Source organism: Patagioenas fasciata, chromosome 1 (assembly GCF_037038585.1).
Source record: "Patagioenas fasciata isolate bPatFas1 chromosome 1, bPatFas1.hap1, whole genome shotgun sequence".
NCBI lineage: Eukaryota > Metazoa > Chordata > Aves > Columbiformes > Columbidae > Patagioenas > Patagioenas fasciata.
In genome coordinates, this window is record NC_092520.1 from 183382939 (window position 1) to 183408053 (window position 25115).

The window sequence follows — 25115 nt, forward strand, 5'->3', positions numbered from 1 at the left end:
TACTTGTTTTAGTGAAGAGTTACTGATTCTGCATCAAAGAATTCAGTAGAACCTAATTACAGAGTCTGTGTTGCTTCTGGGCAGCAGTCTATGTACTTAAAGGAAATAACCAACTTTTTGAATACTTTTAGCTGAAAATGCCTATTTTATGTTCAAGCCTTGCAAGGAGCCCTGGGGAGATACAGCTAACAGGGAGGAAGGAGGCACAAGAAAAGCTCGTTCTAATATGGCAAATGAAAATTTGAAGTAACTCTCAACTAAGTAATGCTCAAAGTAACGTTTTACTAGTATCTTTTGTGCAGTAGTGGTCCCAGTCTACTTCTAGCTAAGTTGTGAAAAAGCCCAAGGAGACTTTTGGGCCAACCAGAGATCATCAAAATGCGGTTTGTCAGACAACTCAAGCAACTACTGTGTTTAACCCTGTAGATTTGTAATTATTCTGATCCATTATATAAATGTCATATCTTTTAAATTTTTCTGTCCAGTCAGAGAAGTGTCTGACAAAAAGAGGAAGAAAATACCTTTTGTAATATGTTTTATCCTTTTTCAGTACTACTGTTGTGGCTTAACCCTGGTAGGCAGTTAAGCCCCACACAGCTGCTCTCTCACTCCCCTGCCTATCCTGGTGTGGGATGGGGCAAAGAATTGGAAGGATACAAGTGAGAAGAATTGTGAGTTAAGATAAAGTCATTTTAACAGGTGAAGCAAAAGCTGTGCCAATAAGGAAAGCAAACTAAGGAATTAATTCATTATTTCCCATCAACAGGCAGCTGTTTATCCATCTCCAGGAAAGCAGAGCTCTGTCACGTGTAACAGTTGCCTGGGAAGACAAACAACCACCTCCTTCCTCCTCCTTCCCTGCAGCTTTTATTGCTGAGCATGATGTCATAGGGTGTGGAATATCCCTTCGGTCATTTGGGGTCAGCTGTCCTGGCTGTGTTACCTCCAAACCTCTTGTGCATCCCCAGCCTACTGGCTGGTGGGGCAGCATGGGGGGCAGAAAAGGCCTTGATGCTGTATAATCACTTTTCAAATATAAATAAAACATCCATGTGTTATCAACACCAGTTTAGTCACAAATCCAAAACCTTGCACCATATTAATTAACTTTATTCCAGCTAAAACTAGTACAGTTACAGTACTACTTCTAGTCACAGTCACTTTAGGTCCCTTTATAGCTAATACGAATGCAAAAAGAAACTGCTCTGGGCTTTGCATTTACTGGTCTGTTTTTCAGTATCTAGAAGCCCACTGACCTACCAGCTAAGCTATACAAAACACTCCCTTAATAGAAAAGGCTAAGAAAATTTAGAACAAAATCCACTAAGTAATCCAAGGTCTTCAACTTTTCGATAAAATAATAACAACAGCCAAAGAACCAAAAAGCTTTTAGTGAAACTCTGCATGTCAGCTGCAGAAAGAGCCTTGATTTGGTAGGAAATGCTGTCATGCCTGTCTGAGGGTCTGTCTGTGCCACAGAAAGCACCAGGAGTTCTATCAGACTGATCTTCACAGAACTTCAGTATTATGAAAAAACCCAAACAAATGAGTCCTAGTTGCTGGCATTATGGAATGACTTTGAACAATAGTAATCAAGTCCAGCTTCTTACTGTAGGTTTATGTTTTTGAAAGAAGCTGACATATGGGAAATATTACTTTAGCCAATGTTGAGACAAGTGCTAGAATTTCTGTGTAAAGTGGTTACAGGATTTTTTTTCAACTTACCTTTTTTAAAAAAGAAATGTTCATGTTTCTTTTGAACTTTAAAGTTCTTGTGGATTTTTTTTTTTCTACACATTCAATCTGCAGAAAATGTGTGGAAAATGTACTCTACATAAGCCTCCAATTGCATGGAATGTCGTACAAGTGAAGCCACATTAGGGAAGTGTTGTGCCATAAGGACTGCATTGTTCTTGACCATGTTCAAGTTTAAATGGAAGGAGGTCAAGCAGCAAGAGAGTTAAGTGCAGCTGTACTTCCCTTGCTCAGGAGAATTAAGCCTTGGGAAGATCAACACCAGAGCATCTCACAGAACAGAGTGGGCACCAAGCAGTGAGAGGACCATATTTCAGAGATAGTGTGTGATAATGCATGAGGAGCTCCAAGAAGGAACACAGGCTTATGAAGGGCAAAATTCAGTCTTGTAAGAAATTGACTACAGGCTAGAGGCTCCAAAAGAACACGAGTGGCTACCAGAGTACAGAACAAGGGCTCACTCCTGTGCAAGTGAGAATTTGATGCTTCTTAATGAAAGGAAATGTGTTAGACGGGTGTCTTAGGTCCATGTGTGCAATATGCAGCTCTCTAAGGAAAACATTGGTAGGGATGTAGCTCAACGCAAGACACCTCCCTGTAAGCTGTATTTAGATGCCTTTAGTCACTTGGGAGTCCCACTCAGGGATCTTCTTTGGAATCTCTATTTTTCATCCCAAGAACCAAGCAGACGCTGGGTTCTGCCCCTACAGAAAAGTTAAGAGGCATCCCCACTTTATATTGATTAAAGCCTTTGATTACTCATTTGAGAGACCAGTTTTCCTTTCTTGGTATTCATTCTCTGTGCCGAAGGACAGTCAACCCTTATCTGCTTGTCAGGAGTCTCCAGTTACTGGTATTTTCCTTTCTGAACTCAGCTTCCCATCTAATATGACAGAAAACAAATGTGGATTATCTTAATTCTTGTATAATTGTACTGTAGTTACAAAATTCAGTAGAACATCCTTATGAAAGAGGACTGAAAATAATTTCTTCATACAGGCATTGTTCTGTAACTACTAAAAATATCTTATAATAGGCTAATTTAACACACAAATCTTTGATTTCTTTTTCTTCAGAAGAAAGAATAGCACAAATTATAAATATTAAATTAGAGTATTTAAATATACAAGAGATGTAACAGTCGAGTTTGGACTCATGAATTAAAAAAACAAACAAACAAGCAAAAAAACCCAAAACAGAAGCAAAAAAACCCCAAACCACCAAAACAGACCCAATTCTAACCCATGTAGAAGGAAATATGTGATGTCATAACTAGTGGATAGAGATATCATTGAAGGTATGAAGAAGACTGAGATACAGCTACAAGACTTCTTTGCATATTCTATTGCTAGTATCAGCCATTAGTCCTGTACGATAAATTTCATTTTTGTTGAATAAAAGATACCTGCACAGGCTGTATAGACAAATATGTATATATATTGGAAAGTGTTGCCTTAATATTCATGTTGAGAGCAATGAGAAATTAAAGAGCGAGGTAATTTTGTGCTGTGGCAGCCTCATCTCCTGACGTGGTGGCTTCTTGGGAGAACTTGTGTGGTCGCTGTCCTCCATCTAAAGTGACACCTCGGAAGGGCTCCCTGACAGCCCATGGAGCTGAATTTGTGCTTCGCTGGTGAAAGCCATTGAGGAAGGAGGGACATGCCCTATTTTCCTAACACATCGTAGGAGAAGGTTAAGTAACTCTGTGCTGCATTTCACTTACATGCGATTGAAGAATGAAAAGGAAGAATCTTCAGAACTTAAGGGTCTTTCAGGTCTACATTTTATGACTGAAATTCCTGGGGAAAAAAAAGCTTCAGGGGAGAGTAAAATCAGTTCTCAAGATCACATCAGTGTTTTGGTTATCATGCATACATGTTATTTTGCCTGCTCTGATAATTAAATCCTCTGAATTCAGAGCTGAGTTTTCTGAAAGCCCTTTATAATTATATGGTTTGCAAAGTCTTAAGTTTTCTAACCTACATTAGTCATAGATAAAATGAAGGAAAGAATTTAGTTTCAGGTAATTTATGTTCTAGGAAGTATTTTCCTGTCTTAAAGTAGTCTCTAAATTAATTGAACATAAATTGCAAAACTACATTAACAGTATTTAAAAATGATAAATTGAAAGATTTTTCTGAGGGCAAGATTTAATTTAGAAACAAATACTCTTTTTTTCTGGAATAGTACAGCAGACATATAAAAAGCAAGTTGTGACTAACTGAGTACTCTTATCTTTTTGCATATATAGTTGCTTAAGAGAAACATGCTATTCGTTGTATTGTGATAAATTTATTCCTTTATTCTGCAAATATTTAATTTTAAATATATTGACAGTTTCAATTAAACCTTTAAGATGACACATATTAATGTTTAAGGACACACAGGAATCCCGGTAGTATGTGAAGACAAGTGAGTCAGCTGAGATTCTGCTCAACAAAGTACAGTTATTGTGAAAAATGGTTTTTTCCTAGCAGGTTAATTCGATATAGTTGCTTGTTATATATTTTAAAAACTTTTCTCCAGGTGTTGTTCTCAGGCAAATGTTTGCCAGGCTTGGTATTAAAGGCTGAATGATCTGAACTTCCTTTCCTGAAGACATAAAATATACTTTAAAAAAGTGTTTGATTAAGTTTATATGTAATTCTAGTAACAGAGATGACAATGTAAGATATAAGGGAGATATCTTATAAACTTTTTTCTAAAGTATCTATTTAACTCCTTTTCACACCCACTTAGAAATTAATTTTTTCTTTGAGTATTAATTCCATACTTGATTGTGTAGGAAATCTTTGTCTAAGTGTAAAATAAAGCACACTGGAAATCCTAGAACAAATTAAGCATGTTCTTTTTCCAGACAGAAAAGGAATTAATTCAGTTGATCAAAACTTTTTCATAGGATGGCATAAAAAGGGAAGATTAATGAAAACATTGAAATAATAATGATACTTTATTGCTGACATTCAGAGTGCTCACAATCCAAGAGAAGTCAGCTGAGCAGCCACCTAATGTGGAAGTGCTTCAGATGTTCCTTGTCTGACCAAAAGGTCCCCGGGACCTGCAGCTCTGCTCTGTGGGGGAATAGGACAGCCCTGGTTTGAAGAATTGAATTCAAACCTCACTAAAGTCTTGTGGCAGGGCAGGAATATAGCAGAGGAATGGCCCTTTCTCCAGAAGAGACTCATCTGTCAGGTGTACTACAGTCATGGCCAGTACTCCTGCCAGGGTGAGTTTCTCAAAGTGTATCTGCAGGTCCATTGGCTTTACACCGGAGGGAGAGAGGTCCTGGAGCCAGTCATGTGTATAAGTAACAAATCCCAGGGTGGCAAGGCAAGGCCATGCCTCCAGGGACTGCACCATGACCTATAGCGTCTATACCTCTTCTCTTGCCCCTGTGTCACATACAGCAAGATTTACAAAGCTGACGGAAGGGAGGTGCCAGGACAAACGTGCCTTCGTGGCCCAATAGCTGGAAACATGCATACCCACGATTTTCCATTTTTCTTCCTTTAATGCTGATGATAAACATAATGTTTACATGAAAATAGCAATGAATGTACTGGAAACAGAAGGCTGATAGAGCATCTTCTTATGACATCGGTATATCAGGCTGTCTCCTGCATGATGTGGATGGCTGAGCTCAAGTGGTTGTCAATGACAACACGAATGAATGGACAAGACACAAGATGTTTCACATCTGACCAGTAATGCTCAATATGAAAGAGCTTACACAGAAATTTTAGATGTGTAAATGTTATGAAACTTATTCCTATAATCACAGAGGCCACAACTTCTTTTGGTTTTCTTATAGTTTGAGATTTTTAATAAAGTAATGAAATACATTTCTCTTTTCAGTGTTCTGTTTCCTGTGGAAAAGGTTTGAAGTTTCGTGATGTACATTGTTTTAATAACTTCCAAACTAAAATAGAGGAAGGAAACTGCAGACATTTGAAAAAACCACGGACATACAAAATATGTAGAGCTGGAAGATGTCCTGCTTGGAAGGCCAGCAGATGGAAAGAGGTATGTAAAATCTGCTATAATTATGTTCTCTGTGAGACTACAAGACAAGATCATATTGGTGACACACCGCTTCAATGGCGGCAATTCTCGGGAAGATTTTTTTGTATGCACATCACAAGTAAATCTACAAAATAGTAAGTAGTTCATTATGTTTTCTTTTTCTTTGTTTTAAAAGTAATTAAGAGCAAATATCTGTGAAAACTGAAACTATTTAGTAATCTTGTACTGGATGGGTACCTTGTAAATTCAAGGTAATTTTAAATTTTTATAGCTTGCTTACCCTCAGTCTGAATATTGAAGCAAAGCCAGGTTTGTTGAGGAAGAACAATGAAAATGAATTCTGGGCCTTTTCCCTGGTTTGATTTTATGAAAGATCTGTCTTCTTGTTGTGAAATTATGCATAACTGAGCACGTGGCAATATTTTGCATTTCACTCACTCTTTCAAAAGCTAATTCCCCACACTGACAAAGACACGTTACCACTCTCCATAATTTGGCCACACTTGTTAGAGTAATATCTGCTCTATGGTTGGGCTTGAATCTTTTGGTAGACTTTGAGACCTATAATCGGGCTTCCGACCGGGATGAAAGGGGACTGTCTGTCACAGCAAGCCCTGGTGTTGTAGTGAAATACATTTGGCCAAGAAGGAGGAAAGGAGGCACATGGCAGAAAGAAGAAGAAAGAAGTATCCTCAACATACTGCACCGTATTCAAGATTTCTCTAACCTGAAATACCGATTTTTTTTTCTTTAATTTTACTATTTCCATTTTAAAACAAGTCAAGAGTGTCAGTATTGAATAAATGAATTATTTAAACTCAGAAAGTAAACTGTTTAATCTTGCAAAAATGTAGACTTTTGCTTTGCATATTCCTGTAGTGGTTGTTCCTACTGTGAATTAAGATAAGCAGAAAGATTGGTCTACATACCTCAGATGCATTTATTTTCTGTATTTCTTAAAAATTTTGATTTTAATTGCAGTTTTATGTTTTTGTCATAATATTTTTTTTCTGATACAATGAAATATCAGTATGGTAGGAGCTGTGAGGTATATTTTAAATAATATACTAAGAGCATGTAATAATGGCAACTGTACCACCTTCAGGGGACAGTGTCATTTCACGCTGGCAATGGCTGGTTTTGATCTCTTTTTAGTGTTCTGTAACCTGTGGAGTGGGGATTCAGCAAAGGGACATCTACTGTCAGCTGAAGGGCCTGGGTCAAGTGAGTGAAGCGATGTGTCCCCATGGTACCCGGCCCGCTGGCAAAAGGCATTGCTGGCTGCCTGCCTGCCTGCAGTACCACTGGCTGGCAGATGAGTGGGAACACGTAAGTAAAGCTTCCAACTTGTATGAAGTAACTAACTGAGTGATGTAATGAGATTTTTTTTCCATTTATTTTTTTACCAGGACACATAGGCAAAATAAAGATCAGCATTAGGAATTAGCCTCAAGTTGTGCCAGAGAAGGTTCAGATTAGATATTAGGAAAAAATTCTTCACAGAAAGTGTTAGAACAGGCTGCCCAGGGAAGTGGTGGATTCGCCATCCCTGGAGGTGTTTAAAAGGCATTTAGACAAGGTTCTTAGGAGCATGGTTTAGTGCTAGAGTTAGGTTATGGTTGGACTCAATGATCCTAAGGGTGTCTTCCAACTGCAATTATTCTATGTTTCTATGATTTTCCTACCAAATATGCATTTTCATATTTAAGAAAATATAAAGATACCCTCAGGAGAGAACTGTCCTTTTTACAGGTGTGATAATTATTTTCTACATGCTAAAAATATAATAACTTTTGTATCCATGTATACAAACATACACAAAGAGAGGGAAAACCAGAAATTATGTATAATGCCTGAAATAGTGTACAGAAGGGTCTGTCTTTTACCGTAATATTAAACAAAAACACAGTTTATGCAGTTGTGGCGTCTTAATAATGTGCACTAATAAGTTTCGTAGGGGAAACCCCCTGAAACTTTGAATATGAAGGCTCAAAACTCTAAGGAACACAATGCTGTGAATACTGCTAATGTACATATCATTTATTGGTGCTCTGTAAAACCTGGGTTATACTCCCTCAGTTTGGACATATATATTCCTCTGTTAAGCTACACTGAGGGAAAGCTGGCACTGTATGTTTCTTCCATGTTTTCTCTTTTCATGTAAAACTGTTAAAATGAGGACTTAATGGAAGTGTCTCAGAATGTGCTTTTAGCATATGTACTTAGCATATACACTTTCGGACAATGAATGTGAGGTTTCCTTTCCCGTCAAACATCTGCAATATTCCAGCTGGGTGTTCGAGCTCTCCACCACAAATGCATTGTGTTTCACTACATCTTCTGGCTGGTTCGTAACTTCTTCCACATGGCTATTGCTGTTTCCTTGAAATTCCTGTGTTCAATTCCCTTCTCTTACCAGCTTCATATATAGCCCTGTACATCTAGTATTAAGCTACAAATTCAAGTGTTTATCCATCTGTATTCTGCTCCTGGTGCAGTACGTCCTCCACCCAGCTGGCAGTGTTTTGCCCAGCTGTCTCAGCTCTTAGTGCTCCTGTGTCGTTTCCTTGCCTCACCAGTCGCAGCGTCACAAGAAAATTTCCAGATGTAGCATTTCTCCAGCTTGCAGCTGGGAGGCTGAGAGCAGCAGCCACCTTTCTCCTACCAAATAGGCATTTTCAGACTAAAGAAAAGAATATCTACAAGACTAATGTATAGAGCATAATGAAAAGGATTCTTCTGACTGTCCCCAATACCTCATGGCTGAGCTATTCCCTATGTGCCTGATATTCTGAGCTGCCCCATGCCATTAAAAGATCAGGGGTTTCTGCAAGTTAAACCAGCCAACTGTCTCCACACTCCATGCCCTCTACAAGTCCAAAGCAACCAAGTTACCAAGAGGAAGGAGCCCAGCTCTGCACATGGTGGGAGGGCAAGAGGCAACAGGAGTAAGGTGAAGCCAGAGAGGTTCAAACTGGATGTTATGAAAAACATTTTCTTCATGAAGAAAACTCAGGCAGCTTAATGGGCTGCACAGGGAATTTGTGCAGTATCCATCCTTTGAGGTTTTCAAAACCTGACCTGATAAAGTTGTAGGTTTCCTCTGTCAGAGCTGTTTTTACTCTATAGTGTCTTGGTTTAGTACTTCAAAATGCCTCTTTGAGTCAATAAAGTTTGAACAATAGGCTTCATTATGTGTCAGACCTTGATGAGTTTTCTAATTGGGTCCAAAATAATATGAAGTTAGGTTTGGGTCTGACTGTATTAGGTGGTGTTATTGATTATTGCCTCTGCGGAGACTGGAGTTTGTGTATTTGAGCCTTCCTTTATCACAGCAAGTTCAAGCATGTAAGCTGAGGCACGCATAGCTGGAGATGTGCTGTTGACATGTATTACTCAGCCTGTACCTCCACTTTTCTGGATTCTGGTGGCAACAAGGCTCTCATCTGGCCTGACAGAACTGCAACAATTCTCCATCCCACTGACTTGCCGTGGGAGAGATCTGAGGACACAGAGAGAGCAAAGGCACAGGCTCGAGAGATACTGCTGCCCAAGGCTGCCGCTGGCTTCATTAACAGGGAGTTTTGTTTCCTTTTCCCCCTTCTTTCTTTTCCCCCTTCTTTCTTTCCCCCCTTCTCTTCTTGACCAACTTATTCCTTACTTATTACACTGAAATCCTGTTTAGGCTGTTTTCACACAGAAGAGCTTTTTCGCTCAGTCTGTCATCCTGGCCTGACATTTTAATTTTCTCCTCCATCTCACCCCACAGTTAGTGTCATGTCATTATACACAATTGTATTCTCAGCTGATTGGAGATACCTGAACTTTGAAAACAAAGTAAAGCATTTTGATCCGGTGCGTAATTCAGTCCAACACTAATAACAGGTGTCATAGAAGTTGTTGCTGTCTGGGTTTTACTGGTGTGTGCGGCAGTTGGCAAATAACTTTGTTCTGTAAAGGGCTAGTTTTAAGTACAAAGCCTATAGCTGTTTTTCTCACTCTTAGTGCTTGACAACATACAGAAGAGGAAAGGAAATATATCGAAAAGTGAAGTGTGTAGGTGAAAACCAGCTCCAAGTGGATGAAAGCTTCTGTGATCCTGCTACAAAGCCTGCATCAACCAAAAACTGTGGGACAGCTCCCTCTAAATATGTCGTGCTGACAGGAGAACTGTCACAGGTAGACTAATTATACTGCTCACGCATTTTTATATAGCTTTGCACTAAAGAGTGTTATATTGCCGTAACATGTGCATTATGCCTGCAGAGCAAAAAATGTGTATTTTCATCTGAATAAGGGTGCCTAAACTTTCTGCACATTATACCTTCAAATTAGCCATGTTTTATTCTAGTGACTGTGTTATCAGTCTTCTGTTAGCCCCCTGAGACTTATGAACAGCAGCTAGAGGACAGCTGCCCCCACAACAGGATTCCTTTGCTGCTTCCCAGGAAACTCTCTTGTGAGCTGATCTCACCGAAGTAAATGAAAATCGTCTGACTGATTTCAGAGAAGTGGTAGATCAGTGCCTTGCTCCCCTTGCACATCTGAGAAAAAGACAGCGTGGGACATCCCCCCTCCTTGCATGCACAACTACTGCAGACCTTCACTTTTGCACACTAATGTGGCACACATGGAATTACAGGCTTTGCCAATGTGAGGGTCACAGCTAACTTTTCTGTAATTGCAATGCTGCCCAAAGGTTGTTTCGTAGAAATAACGCCCGTGTTGGGGATTTTATTTCAGTGCTCAACCAGCTGTGGGTTTGGTTACCAGCAGAGGATCACGTACTGTGTTGGAATCCATTCTGTTCAAGACCTGCATGCCCATGGCCTTCAAACTGTAGCGTACCAAGAATGCCCCGTAGAGCCATCCCCATACATTTATAAATGCAATGTCAAAGGATGTTCACAAGCAGCTACCTGGAGAGTGGGGAAGTGGACCAAGGTGAGTATAGATGTGCAAGCTGATGTTTTTTCATAGCTGCCTCAAACACAAATGATTGCCAAGACTAATTTGCTGATGTAACTTTGTTAATGATTTGCTACCTTCTGAACTAACTCTGGATGACTACCCATGTCTAGTGCTCGGTGTCTTGTGGAGTGGGGGTAAAGGAGAGAACTGTAGAATGTATGACTGAAAGCGGCTTATCCAGTGACTTGTGCCTGCCACGTTTAAAACCAGATGCCAGAAAGATCTGCCGTGAGGAAGAATGTAAGTAACAGCTGTAATTTTCAGCTGAAGTTAATATTCCAGGTTATTTATATAAAATTTATATATCTATTTGGAGTACAATCATGCAAAAGTAAGTCCTAAAGCTAAGCTCTATTCATGAAATATTAATATAATTTAATAATTCATTTTGAAGGTGAAATTCTTGCCACCTGCAGAGATATCCAGATTAAAAAGGGGATTAGAAATGATGGTGAATACCTACTAAACGTTAAGGGAAGGATGATAAAGGTACTTTCAATATTTGAGCTTTTATGAGCACATATTTTTGTGTAATAATACTTTTCTAATAAAGATTTTGCTGAAGGGTTGTGTTTCCTCTTGCAGATTTATTGTTCAGGCATGCACTTAGAGAATCCCAAAGAATATCTGACTTTGGTAAAAGGTGAAGCAGACAACTTTTCTGAAGTATATGGATTCAGGTACAAAAGTGGGTTTGTAACTTTATGAAGTGTGTTTATTTCTTCCAAAATAAAATAATAAAATAATACTTAGCTTTTGTGGGAACAGATGAGTAGATTTTTTTCTCCTTGGTTTTCTCTTTTGGAGATCCAGACATAAGAACACACTGACAGAAATGTGGATACTTCAGGGCTGAAAGTGTGTTAATTACACTAAATTATTATATTTATTTTTTTTATCTTGACCTTAGTAGAAATGGTGTAGAAAATAGTGTTTCACTGAACCAGGATTAACAGCTGAGTTTCTTGTTCACTAGCTGTCATTTAATATTTTTTATGTGGCATGATACAATGCAATTAATTTTCACTACGAAGTTATGTTATGGAAAATATCAAAAGGAAATCTAAATCTTCACTGTTCTCTAGGCTGCAGAATCCATATGAATGTCCTTTCAATGGAAGCAGAAGGCAAGACTGCGCCTGTCAAAATGATTACCTCGCAGCTGGCTTCACGGTTTTTAGCAAAATAAGATTTGATGTAGCCTCCATGCAAATCAAAAGTAAGCATTTTGGCAGTTTTAGCCTATGTGAGTGTTCTATTGAAATTGCACATGGTTGTGATTACCAAATTATGATTTCTGACCCCACTTATGGACTCAGTTGTGCCATTTTGGGGCAATTCCTTTAGGAATTCAGTGAGAATTTCAAATTAAAAAAAAGAAAAGGAGAAATCAGCACTACTTCCCTTGTTAGGTCGTTCCAATGATCAAGTGGCCTGTGTCTTACCGATTCATATTTTCAGTGTGAACTAGCTTCACTTTCTAAGGCTTTGTTCCCATTATTCCATTTTCTTTTAGCTCCTGGCATATTTTTCTTGGGAAAGCCTTCCTACACTGTAGTTAGTTGGCAGATATACTAAATGGACAGGGAATCTTGCAGCACTTTCAGGCCTCTGCCTGAAGATGACAAGGTGGCCCACAATCAGCTCACTTGGAGCTGCACCCAAATGCACATCTATGATCTCCCAACACCCTCTTCTCTCATAAAGTAAACTGGGCTTGTAGGTTGGATTGATTTTGCATTAACTGAAAGGGACTATTTAAAATGGTTTGGAGGAAAAACAAACAAACAAGCCCACAATCAACCAAAAAAAAAAAAAAAAAGAAAAAAGGTAAGTTAGCAGGTCAGTTTTCACCTGACCTCCTTATGTAGCAGTTTCAGTGTTGAGTAATTTTCTCTTTTCTAGCCACAGATTTTCTTTTTGCTCAGACTATACTTGGGAGACCAGTTCCATTTGCTACAGCTGGAGATTGCTACAGTGCTGCCAGATGCCCACAGGTATTTACGATTCCTTATGACCTTCAAATGTGCATGTAAGAGAAAAAAAAGTAAAAAATCTGCTTTAGAACTGTAAGTTTTTAAACCAGTATCCTATGCTGTCTACTCTGTGGACTACATTAATACAGAGTTTTTCTTTCTCCTTTCTCTCCCATTCTGCCTTTTTTTCTTTCTTTTAATCTGTTTATTCCACCCTTTCTCTCTAGGCTCCGTGTATGTATAATCAGCTTTCTATGTATTTCATATATCGTTCTCCCTCCCCCTGGATGTATGTACCCTTTCTTTTCCCCTATTCCCTTCTCAATCTTTGTTCTCCTCCAGTGACTTTCCTTTTTTATAATCCTGCAGATTTTTTCTTATATTTTGTCTGTTTCTCTCCTGACTCTTCATATCTTTGAAGACTACCAGAGGAAATCAATCCCATTTAGTAGCATAATTTAAAATTTATACAATCATTGATGTATCTACATTAGTGTGTTACACTGGATTGGATGGTGCTTTTTAAGTGAATCTCTGAATTGTCCCACTTTGCTGTGTGATGGTTCACATCATGGAGCAGTCTTGAAAGACATGAAATGGATGCCTTCTGGATGAAAATAATGAGGTCCAGATGGGCCTTAATGCACTCCAACTGCTGATGATGATTCAGTTTCTGGGACTAGATGAGAGTTAGTCCAGGACAAAACCCCAGTCTGTGTACTGCATACAGACATTGAGCTCTCTGGCCTAACACTTTCGCTCTATGGATCTCCTCATATCACAATGTCCTTCTTGCTGAAGCAGACAGAGCCCTAGTCTGAACTAGTCCATCTAGGCTGCATTTGGAGTCCGCTGGCAGATGTGGTATTCCCTAGAAAACAGTTCAGCTAATTTTAATCTGTGAGACACCTTAGGATGATGTCAACTGTCCTCTGGAAGCGCACGTTTCTTTTCACTGATTACGGAGTTAAGACAGACTAGCTCAGACTTGCTCCAAGGTGAATCCCTGTTGACCATCCATCCAAGGAGCTTAAACTTATGACAGGCTGTGTGGGTGGACACATTCAAGGGCAGCTGAGACAATTTAGATACAGTAAAAAGGCCTTGATTCCTGCACTCTGAGTCCTTGAAATCTGTTCCTGACCTTGAGGATGCTGCATGGCGTCCGACAGCTGTTAAGCTGTCATTATAATTATACATAGCACTTCTCATTTGTTTTTGCAAAATGGTATCACTGTGAATGAAGTCACTTTGGACCTGTTAATTGTGGAAAGCTTTCCAGTCTGTTTGTGTGAATTTCGTCCAGATGCTTTATTTATTAAATGGAAATCTTCCACTTTTTGGGCACATGAAGAACAACCTACCCTCTCCATATGAGCTTATGTTAGCTCATTCTGAGTGTATCAGTGCTATGAGCACAGCAACTTGACACAGAAGTGCTCTCAAAACAAATCTGCCCTACTGGACAGTATAAGACTGAGTTTTTATAAAGGAATTTCAGTGAATCACAAGAATAAAGACTGATGTATTTTTATACATACATGCATGCATATACCAACACAGATATTTATATATATAGAAAATATAAATCTGACTATGATCACAGAATCACATGATATTTGACTATGATGATACTAAGCAATAAAATACAGAAGCTAACATCTAATAAAAACGTAATATTTGCTAAAGCTTTGTTTTCAGGATTTAGGCAATTTTAACTAGGTTTGCATACAGAAATTCAGGCCTTCAGTGAATTATATGGAGATGTGGAGTTCTGTGATTATAGTGCTGCTCGAACTGACCATTAGGCTATAGAGTTAGTACTTCTTTCCAACATATTGCACTACTCTGTGAATGAGATTTAATATGTTTCTCTACCGCAGTTTCTTTATCAAGGCAGTGCAGTTTGTATCTTCTAATATATTTCTTATTCTCCTATGGACTCACTCTGTTTTAAAACTGGTTTTCAGAGTATGTATTTGTGTAGGCAAATATTTTAGAATCAATGAACTGTTGTGAATGGTTTGTATTGCAAAACATTTCATTTAGCAATAAATTTATATATTTTAACCTCCACTTATGTTCACATTCAGTTGTATTATTTGGTATATTGAAAAAGAAATGGAATATTATAAGATAATGACACTTGAACAGTATGCTTGGAAAAAATTGAGAATTAGATGGCTAGGAAGTGATATGTCCGTAATTCCATGATAGCAGTAGGTCCTAACCACATTACTTAAAAACAATTCAGGCACTTTAAAAAAACAAAGTCTTTCAAGAAAGCCAGCCTCATTCTTGCATGTTGCAAGTCTCTACTTTTAATAAATTAAAATTTAGTATGTAGCAAGGAAGCTAAAATAATGTGAATTGTCTGTTAGTTCTGTATTCAGGCTCTGCAGACAGATGCTGCAGATCAGCCGATGCACAGGTGCTGCTTACTGCAGAATAACCTGTTCATGTTTCTATGTCCTAAGTGTCCAAAAAATCAGGGTGCAATGCAGTGTACAGCTAAGTACAGGTTAAGTACACACCTTTGAGTCCTTATTGCCTAGATATTCCCTAAGTGAAATGTGCAGACATGCAGATATAAAGTGTTTTAGTGTTTTAAACTCTGTTTATCAGCTCTGTATTTTACATTTTGCCTTTTCTTTTTTTTTCCTTTTGTTATTAGGGACAGTTCAGCATTAATTTGGCTGGTACAGGTCTGAGATTATCCAGTACAGTTAGGTGGATTACTCAGGGCAACTACGCAACTGCTGACATACACAAATCCCACGTAAGTTGATGTTTTTTTCCTTTGCCTGCTCTTATGACTTGGAATATTACACCTCCAGGGGTGCAAGTAATGGCTATCTACTGAAAGCTAGTTGGAAATCAAACATAGTGCACAAGGTATCTGACCCTTCTAAATCTTCTTCCAGATGTAATGCGAAAACTAAGCCTGATAATTTACTCTTAAATATCTCATAGCATGTTTAATCACATAGAATATAATCCAGATCAACACTGCCTGCCTACCCTACTCTTACTATTTTTAAGAGCCTATTCATATATTAATCAGCTTTATTAAAATATTTAATAATACTTAAAAAAAACCAAACAACACACAAAAAACCTCCGTTTTATTAAAGATGCCCTGCTACAGAGGATATTTACAGATTGCTTACCTCCAACTTGATTTGTATGAAAATCAAAAGACCAGTTAAACAAGAACTGCGAACATACAGAGTTTAAGACAACATTGTACAGTGAGCCAGGAGAGAAGGTACAGGGCGATACTGATAAATTATCTTTGTGCCCATTTTGCTAATTTGATGCTGTCTCTTGATTTAATATTTGTCGCTCTGATTTGTCAAAGGGTCTACTGTGTGCAAACCTCAAGGGGATTTCTGTACAACTGCGATTTCAGTTGCTTTTCTTGACTGACTGTTCCCTTTGTCTAATTCCCAGGATGGTACTAAAATATATGGAAGATGTGGAGGATTTTGTGGAAAATGTATTCCTAACACAATTATTGGTCTCCAACTTCAAATACAGTGATAACTCTGATGTGGTAAGAACATCAATGCAGGGACATCTGCCTTTTAGGTGCAAATTGTAGGTGCTGTGAATATATATATATATATATTAATTCTTTCATCTCTGTAATGCTCATTACTGTACTGCTCACTACTAAGAATTCCTGTTTTCTTCAGTGTTTGTTCAGGGATGTATTATCTGTTTGTGGGCTTGTAAGTGCCTAAATCACAATCATAAACCTTCAGGTTTTAATGGAGAGGCATTCATTCAATGTACAGTATATATTAGCAAGTAACTTGCACTGAGGTTACTACTAGGGGTAACAGCCTAAATTGTCGCACAATTGTAACACTTTACCTTGCAGCTGATCAGTGCAATTCTTTATGCAGAATTCAGTAAAATGGTACTCTACTGATTTTCTTGATCAACTGTAGTAACATATAAAAAGGAGTTGTTCCTATATAGAGAAGACAGGTAATATATGAAAATGCTTCTAATTTTCTGAAACCTCTTAGGAATTATATGACAATAATTTACAGAAGAGTGTATAACCAACACACTTCAGATAGTTTCTATAGAGCTGTGTGTCTCTGTCAGTAAAAGTATTTTTCCCCATCCCTTTCATTATATTCTTTGTGGTGCTCAAATACTAGCAGTAATCCTGTGAAGTGTGGTTTAACCTCTGTAGTCTCTATAGTACATTAAACATCTAGGCTTAGTTTTGTCATGGTTACAGGAAAAGAAAATAAGGAAACAATTTACTTGGAAATCTGATTTTTAAATCCCTGATTCTCATCCTAGTATACTGCAAAAGCAGTGTATTTTGTTTACTGTAGCATCTTGTATGTGATTGTATGAATATGTATTTACTTAAACACTTTCCATATACACCTTGCTCCTTATATTGGCCAATGGCATATTAGTAAAGGTTGTAGTGTTTGTCCCTCTTATATTCCAATTCAGCCTAATTTTCAGTAACCTTAGTGAAAACTCTGGGCAGAGGCAGCATCAAGCCCTACAGCGTGTTTGGTGTCCATCTTTGATTCAATTGAATTTTTCAGTGGTTGTAAATACATTTCTAACATCTTCTAGTTAAAATTATTTATTCAAGAGAAGTAAATGTATGAAAGAGTTACAAGGTTTAAAAAACAATCTAGCTCTTTGATTTGTTGTTTTGTATTACTTTATAGTCTACAACTGTAGAAATATATGCATATAGAGATAATGCATTTCAGGGCCAACTCTCAGGTATTCAAAATAAATTTTTCTACATGCATAATAGCATACATTACATACCAGATAGCTATACATACTTTTTCTGACAATATGTGTTCTGTAAACCAAATATCTGTTTTGCATGCCACTGAAATTGGTAGATCAAATGGCAGCTATATCACACTATTACCCACAAAGACTTATCCATGAATTAGCAATATGTATTAATTAAAAACAATACTGTACCACAGAAATGTAAGCAGCTACTTTTTAGGTAACACGTGTAGGTAATAATTTTGTGATCTCTGCATCAGAAATGTATTTTTGCACTATGTGCCTTATATTAGTTGTAAACATTAATAAGAATACAAAGCATTATTTTCCTAGAAATGTTTACATTTATGATTAAAATCTTGTAATTTATAAAATATTTATATAATAAATATGCTTGTTTGAATGGTATCAGACGATGTACTTCTTTTTTTTAATCAAATGCTTAGTACAAAACATTAAAAAAAAATTAATGTATGCACAGTATAACTACATTGTTAATAGCTCTTCACAGTAATATACATAGACTTATACTGGAATAACTGCTGCACAAGGAGGTTATAGTCATACAGATATCACCCATGGAAGCAAATCCTGTACAAACTCCATGTCTGCATCCTCCTTCCAGTCATCTTGCCATGTTCACCTCTACCTTTCTTGGCAGGTTACCCTGTAAATTGTTCACTGAAATAATGTAGATATTTCAAATAATCTTCCTTTTCTCTGTGCTAAACACTGATCAATTCATTTGGACCATGGTCCCTTGACACCTGCCTTGGCAGAAGGGGAACTGCAGTCCGTCTCCATACCCAGGAGAACCATTTTTTTTCAGCCCTGAAACTTCACTTAAGGGCGAGGCGGTGCTCTCAGTTCTGCTGCCACAAAATCACTCTGTAAATCCACTACCAATGTGATTTTTAACCCAATATTCAACACAGTATGTTTTTGTTGGGTAATAGTAGTGATTTTTGAGTAAAAATGCATTTTCTATAATTAGAGTAAACCCTGTGGCCCAAAGTCAACTTCTGCATAAAACTACTGTATTGTATTGTAGTTTTTTACATCTTTTCTTTCTTTTATCCTTGCTTTGGAGTTTCAGCTCTGGTGTAGTGAGAAAGTACTTGTTTGTTCTGGCATCTTGTGATTTCCTTATGTTAGGATTTTGATTTTTTTGAAGAAAAGGGCTTGATTATCCTATTTCAACTTACTAACGTTTCATCCTGAGGGCAATTTAAGGCAAACGTGAGCCTGATAATAAGCTCTGATGAATTTGGAAATGTGATGATGCTGATGTATTAGAAAGATCATGCAATGAAGTGAAAATCATGGGTTGTACTTGCAGTATGATGTTCCTACTTCCTTTAAGTGACATTGTTATGGATTTCTATTGCACCAGGCAGCTGAGACATGTACCAGGGTAGCGGGCTGTTCCGTGAGAGTGCTGTGAGGTCCAACTTGTGGGTCTGTGTGTGCCGAACTGCCCATGATTGGTCACAGTCACATAGCCCTCCAGCTTTGGTTGATGCTTAGGAAATGAAGCACTCAACTGTCCTGTCACTATTCTTTACAGAAGAAAAGAATTAAGGAATGGTAATAGTTACAGGTGATTGTATCAATACTTTCTGTTAGATGTTTTCTAGGACATTTTCAATGCCATCAACAATAGCATCAAGTATTAGGTGACACAACAGCACTTACTTGCTTACATGTGCACCCACACACACACATAGTAGTTATCTGAACACTGAATGCCAAAGATTGACTAGACGTAAAAGGCCTTATTTCTTACATTTATCCAACCAAATGTCACTCAATGTGCTATGAAATGGTGTGCTGTCATATGTCAGTACCTGTGGCATACCTTGATGAAGACATCGTCTAGATGTCTTTTACCTGTATTTCTCCCAAGGTGACACTAGGGAGATAGCAGAGGAACTGGAAACCTTGGCTCTGGGTCCATGAACAGGTTTCCATCCCAGCTGAATTCACCCTCGCTTGGTCTGTTGTACATCTCTGCTCACAGAGAGGAGCAGAATATTCGATCCAGGATGTACATATAAGTGTTGTTGCATCAGCCAAGGGCCCGTTCATGGGAAGAGTTGCGACTGTGATTTCAGCACATGTATATGTCTATGCAGGTTTTTGATGGATAGTCAGGTATATTTCTTACCTAACTGAAAGGCTTTAATGCCTGAGACATACTTGAAAAGGTGAAAGGAAAGCAGTTGGGTTTTTCTTCCAGTCCTATGACCTGGAATATGTTTGGCATAAATTCTTAGTTTTGTTCACTATTTGAAATAAAAATCACATATATCTACTGGAGGTTTATGTCTTTGCAGTTTTATTGTGGTAACACATGAGATCCCTGAGATATTCAGTATCTGAATAAAATATTACTATCTTGCAAGTGCTTTCTGTATCTTGCAGGGCTTTCAATAAGATTAGTGAGGAGTGTGAGGGGTTGATTTTTATTTTTTCCATAAAGAAACAGATTTGTTAGAATTGATGTTCTGTGGCTATCAAAACTGAACTTAAATGAGACGTGCAACAGAAATGTGCTATAATGTTTTAATCTTAATTAAAAAACAGATAACAGGGAAAACTATATACAAAAATTGCTTTGAAGCATAGTAACTGAATATTTAAATAGGGAAGGAATATTAAAATGAGCATCAAATATGAACATTCCAATTGAGATTTCACAGTAATCCATGTTGGCTTAATCTGTAAATTGAAAAAATTTCCAACTGCCTTCCAAAGAAGCCCATCAGAACCTTTTCCGAAAATTAACTTTCATGATACAGTAGGTTTCCATATTTCTACTTTTGTAGAAATTGAACTATGAAATGCCAAAGGCTACACGTGACTGTCTTTATACTTACTCATATATTGAACAGTTACATGGTATCTCACTCAATGCAGGGAAAAGTAGGACTGGAAGCCAGCATAGCAGAACCCATATCACAGAATGTTAGGGATTGGAAAGGACCTCGAAAGATCATCTAGTCCAATTCCCCTGCCAGAGCAGGAACACCTAGATGAGGTTACACAGGAAGGTGTCCAGGTGGGTTTTGAATGTCCCCAGAGAGGGAGACTCCGCAACCTCCCTGGGCAGCCTGTTCCAGTGTTCTGTCACCCTCACTGAGAAGAAATTTCTTCTCAAATTTAAGTGGAACCTCCTTTGTTCCAATTTGTACCCATTGCCCCTTGTCCTATCATTGGTTGTCACCAAGAAGAGCCTGGCTCCATCCTTGTGACACTCACCCTTAACATATTGATAAATACTAATTAGGTCACCCCTCAGTCTCCTCTTCTCCAAGCTAAAGAGCCCCAGCTCCCTCAGCCTTTCCTCATAAGGGATATGCTCCTCTCCCTTAATCATCTTCATTGCTCTGCACTGAACTCTCTCAAGCAGTTAAACTTTTCCTTGCCAACTCTCCAGCCTGTCCAGGTCTTGCCGGATGGCAGCACAGCCTTCTGGCGTGTTAGTCACTCCTCCCAGCTTGGTGTCATCGGCAAACTTGCTGACAGTGCACTCTATACCCTCGTCCAAGTCGCTGATGAAGATATTGAATAGTACTCATGCCAGCACTGACCTGTGAGGGGCTCCACTAGATACAGGCCTCCAACTAGACTCCGTCCCATTGACCACAACTCTCTGGCTTCTTTCCTGCAGACATTTCACAGTCCACCTCACTACCCGATCATCCAAACCACACTCCCTCAGTTTAGCTGTAAGGATGCTGTGAGAGACTGTGTCAAATGCTTTACTGAAATCAAGACAGGCCACATCCACTGCTTTACCATCACCTGTCCACAATATGACATATATCCACATATGACATCATGTCCTCCAGGCCAGAGAGATGCAACCCTGAAGAAGTGTTTGTACCCTATGAACTAGTTCATGGTCTCTCTTGTAAGGCCTGCTTTGCTCTCCTCTAGTACTTGGCCTTCTTTTCCTGAGCCTTTATGATTTTCCAAGATGGTCGCAGTATATCTATGCATTAAAAAAACCTTTGTGGGGGGTCTCAGCAGCCTCTCTCTGGTGTGCTTTGGAAATAGGCTGAATAGATCACATAAAAAATGAGGTATTGCTTTTAATGTGCATTCCTGCTTCACAATACTGGCTTTTCTTCAGATAGCACAGTAACTGTGATGATAGAAGGGGAAAATTACCTCAGTTTTATCCAAAGAGAAGAACAAGCTGTCTGAGTTGGAGTTGAATCTGACATGTAATCTTATCTGTAGAAGGTGGTTTTATTTTACATAATTAAGTTTATTTTGCAATACCGTAGCTTGAGAGGCTTTTCTGGGCTTTGTTTATCCTGGCTTTAGAGAAGCAATCTGTGCTTTGTTTCTGATAAATTTCTCTTTGTGTTCAGTTATGACAGATACTCCTTCGAATCGACTGTACAAAAATACTGTAGCAGCAGAGATCTAACTGTATTTATGTCTATATTCTGTCTTTAAACATGAACAGCTGTGCATACATTCATCTGTCTCATGTCTGACTCTGTGCTGCCATCCAGAACCTTTTCCTTTTAATAAACAAATGTTTCCTTCTTTAATCTGTGTGTGTGTTTTATCTCTGTTGCTGCAACACAATTTTCTTGTCCACATATGTTTCTCAAATCTCATTTGTATAATTAAACAAAGCATGCAACAGGGAGAACCCATGCTGTAAATGGTAGAGAACTACTCTCTCTCTAAGCAGCTGAAATAAAACAAGCTATTTCTGTCTTGCACACCATTACTATTTTGTTTTGGAAAGCAAAACTCTGCATTTATGAATACTGAAAGACTCTTTTTGAAAACACTGTATGGTCTTATTTTACAGTCCAATTTGCAGAAGCAAGGAACATTCAAGGAGAGCTCATGAATTTTCTATGTGCAAAAGGCTAGAGTGATTCATAGCAGCAGCATGTATTTATGCCTGGTGGGATGAAATCCTTTTTTGCATTTCAGTTGTCTCTGGCAGTCATTCGTTGATCATGGTAATAACATTCAGGGTCAGTTTATCATTCCACATGAGTTTTTTGATGTTCCTCTGGAAGCTGGATTAATTAGAAATGTGGTTGCACAGAAAACAAATTGAAAGTTGTGCCTGTAAAATCAGGGAGCAGAAAGTTTCTTTCTAGTGAGTTGTATTTAAAATGTCTTGCAGAAAGGGCTTGTTGTAAAAACATTTATTTAACACCACAGTAAAGAAAACAGCAGCCCTGCTAGGGTTTGTGTACCTAGGTCTGCAACTCAGAGCAAGGAAAGCTGCCACCAGTGGCCCCTTTCATCAGGCCTTACAAGGTTATTTAGCTAAGAATCCTTTGCTCTTCAATTATTGTTTTCTGTCTTAAGTGTATTGTTACTTTTGCTGGAAAAGTAACACTGCCCCTAGTTCCTCAACTAAATTCCTGCTTGTGACTTCTCAGAGAGGAGGGAAAAACAGGAGTAAATTTGTAGTTGTTACCTCAAAGAGAAAACACACAACCCGTGTGCTAACATAAAGGCAGTACTATAATAGAAAGTGCACAGTAAATAAAGATTATTTTACTTCTAGAGTCCTTTCTTCAGTGCTAGGATTAGAGATTCATTGCTGCTCGCTCTTATATGGCTGGGTGTATTTTTGTTATTACACTGCCAAATATTTACTCAGAGGGATTATTTTGAGGTAGACCTACGGCGAATGCATACAAGCAGGGAGGGAGATTTTCTTTGGGTTGGAAGTACATTCTCTTGCAATGTGTTTGCCTGGCCAGCTGTCGACAGCATTGCTTCATATGAAATTCAACATTCAGAATATTTCCAAAGCAGCAGAGGAAGTGAACTGTGGAGCACTGTTCCCAACAGTAACTCACACCCCTGTCTAAGCAGAGGGACAGGGAAGGCTTTATCTCTAAAACGGAAACAAGCTTCTGGCTACCTGAAAAGCTTACCTAGCCCATAATCAAGCAAAACCCCCACCATTGTTATCAGCGCAATACTGTTACTGCCATAATAAATTATATATAAGCTGTAAGAATAGTACAATTTTAATAAAAAATATATCCACAGGCAATTCCGTGATGTGCAGTGTCATTTTCTCTCTCTATGTTTTTGTCCCTTGCACCACAAACATTGTTTCATACCCTTGGGATAAGCCTGACTTTTCTAACCAAAAGAACCTTCTTCTGGAGAAATTAGTTCTTCAAATTATTTTCTTTCTGCTTTACTCGCTAACATTATTGCCCTAGAAATACACACTCAAACAGCTGTGCGTTTAAATATGTCTACCCACCCCTTACATACACACTCCTTATCAAGCCAGTGGCATTTTCAATGTCAGAAGTCACAAGCTGGCACAAGCATAAGAAGCAACTTGGCAAAGTTATGGGGTTTCTTTTGTTTGTTTGGGGCTTTTATTGTTGATGTGGTTTGTTGTTGTTTTGTTGTTTGCTGTTTGTTTTTGTAATGTACATTATGAAAAAAAAAAATCACTGTTCAGTACAATAAAAGACTTCTGGGTATGAGCCCACCAGTCACCACACCGGGGTGTATTTCTTGCCCTTCACCAAAACCCAGTAATAAGCATGTAATTCTGTGCTGGTGCATGTATCTAGTGTGGGGTCCATTTCCCCATGCTTGAGACATGAGGCTGTGGGGTTTTCGAGATGTTTGTTCCTAGCCATGTGTCTTCCTCTGGCATTTTGTCCAGGACAAAGCATGCAGTTATTTCTCAAAATACAGTATCACTAATAGAAATACAGGAGAAATAGTTTAACACAGTAAATCTTGTGGTTTGTTTTTTGGTTTTTGTTTTGTTGGGTTTTTTATTTTTTTTTAATGAGGAGTTGCTATTCAAAATTTCTGTCTTATCAGAAATGTTGCCAGTTAAATTCCTTGTAGCTACACAAGAATCACTTACTCTGAAAGCAGAAATTTCATGCACTTCTGAGAGCATATTTTGCTTTAAAGGTCTATGTAGTTGTATACTGTGCTGCTAATTTACATTGCCTTTCCATATGAGCCAAAGCTAAATGATTTCATCAGTGCCACACTAAGTGTGAGCTAAAAAGTATCAGAATATTAGATATGAGGACGTTAAAATGATCTCTTGGCACAGGAGATGGGCTGTCATCCTTACATAGATGCAATTCACAGATGATAATCTTAAACCTAGATCGTCTTCCTAAAAAGATTGATGAATTGATGAATTATAGAGCATATCAAAGAATATATAAAACCCCTGCTTGTTTGCCTAGGAAGTTTAATTTTCCTCATTCACCTGGCTGACCCAATCCTTGTTACAGTAATAGCAAACTAATCCATTGTCATCAGGAATGGGCTCGTTTGTGAGCCAGGAAGGAGGGAGCTGCTTCCCTCCAGAATGGATTTCAATGGTCAGTGTAGAGCTTATGCCTTAGCATCTCCTGGAGGCAATGTGGGCAGCTGGTTTCCCAGAAGTGCCTTCTGTCAACTTCATTTTTTCAACAGGCACCATTAAGGAGCCTGAGTGTCCTGTGGCTCACAGGACATCGCAGGGCACCTCTGAGGCTCGGCACTGGGGTGTCTGCTGTGCCCTGCTCAGGACAGAGCTCCTTCTGCCCTGCTGCAGTTCAGGAGCCT

The 25115-nt window shown here is 38.5% G+C and overlaps 1 protein-coding gene across 5 annotated transcripts in view; it reads left to right on the forward strand.

Annotated features, from left to right (window-relative positions):
- Positions 1-22084, forward strand: part of ADAMTS20 (ADAM metallopeptidase with thrombospondin type 1 motif 20) — a 102036-nt gene extending 79952 nt beyond the window's left edge. For 4 of the 5 annotated variants that reach the window (XM_065843681.2, XM_071802976.1, XM_065843701.2 and 1 more), the window contains 11 exons: positions 5611-5778; positions 6934-7107; positions 9784-9957; positions 10522-10722; positions 10860-10989; positions 11144-11238; positions 11335-11429; positions 11835-11968; positions 12655-12746; positions 15400-15504; positions 16179-22084. In XM_065843681.2, the coding sequence (XP_065699753.2) occupies positions 5611-5778; positions 6934-7107; positions 9784-9957; positions 10522-10722; positions 10860-10989; positions 11144-11238; positions 11335-11429; positions 11835-11968; positions 12655-12746; positions 15400-15504; positions 16179-16268 (1458 nt within the window). In that variant the 3' untranslated portion in view covers positions 16269-22084. Of the gene's footprint in view, positions 1-5610; positions 5779-6933; positions 7108-9783; positions 9958-10521; positions 10723-10859; positions 10990-11143; positions 11239-11334; positions 11430-11834; positions 11969-12654; positions 12747-15399; positions 15505-16178 lie in introns of those variants that run through there. The other variant, XM_071802982.1, reaches the window with a different exon arrangement.
- The last annotated feature ends 3031 nt before the right edge of the window (positions 22085-25115 follow it).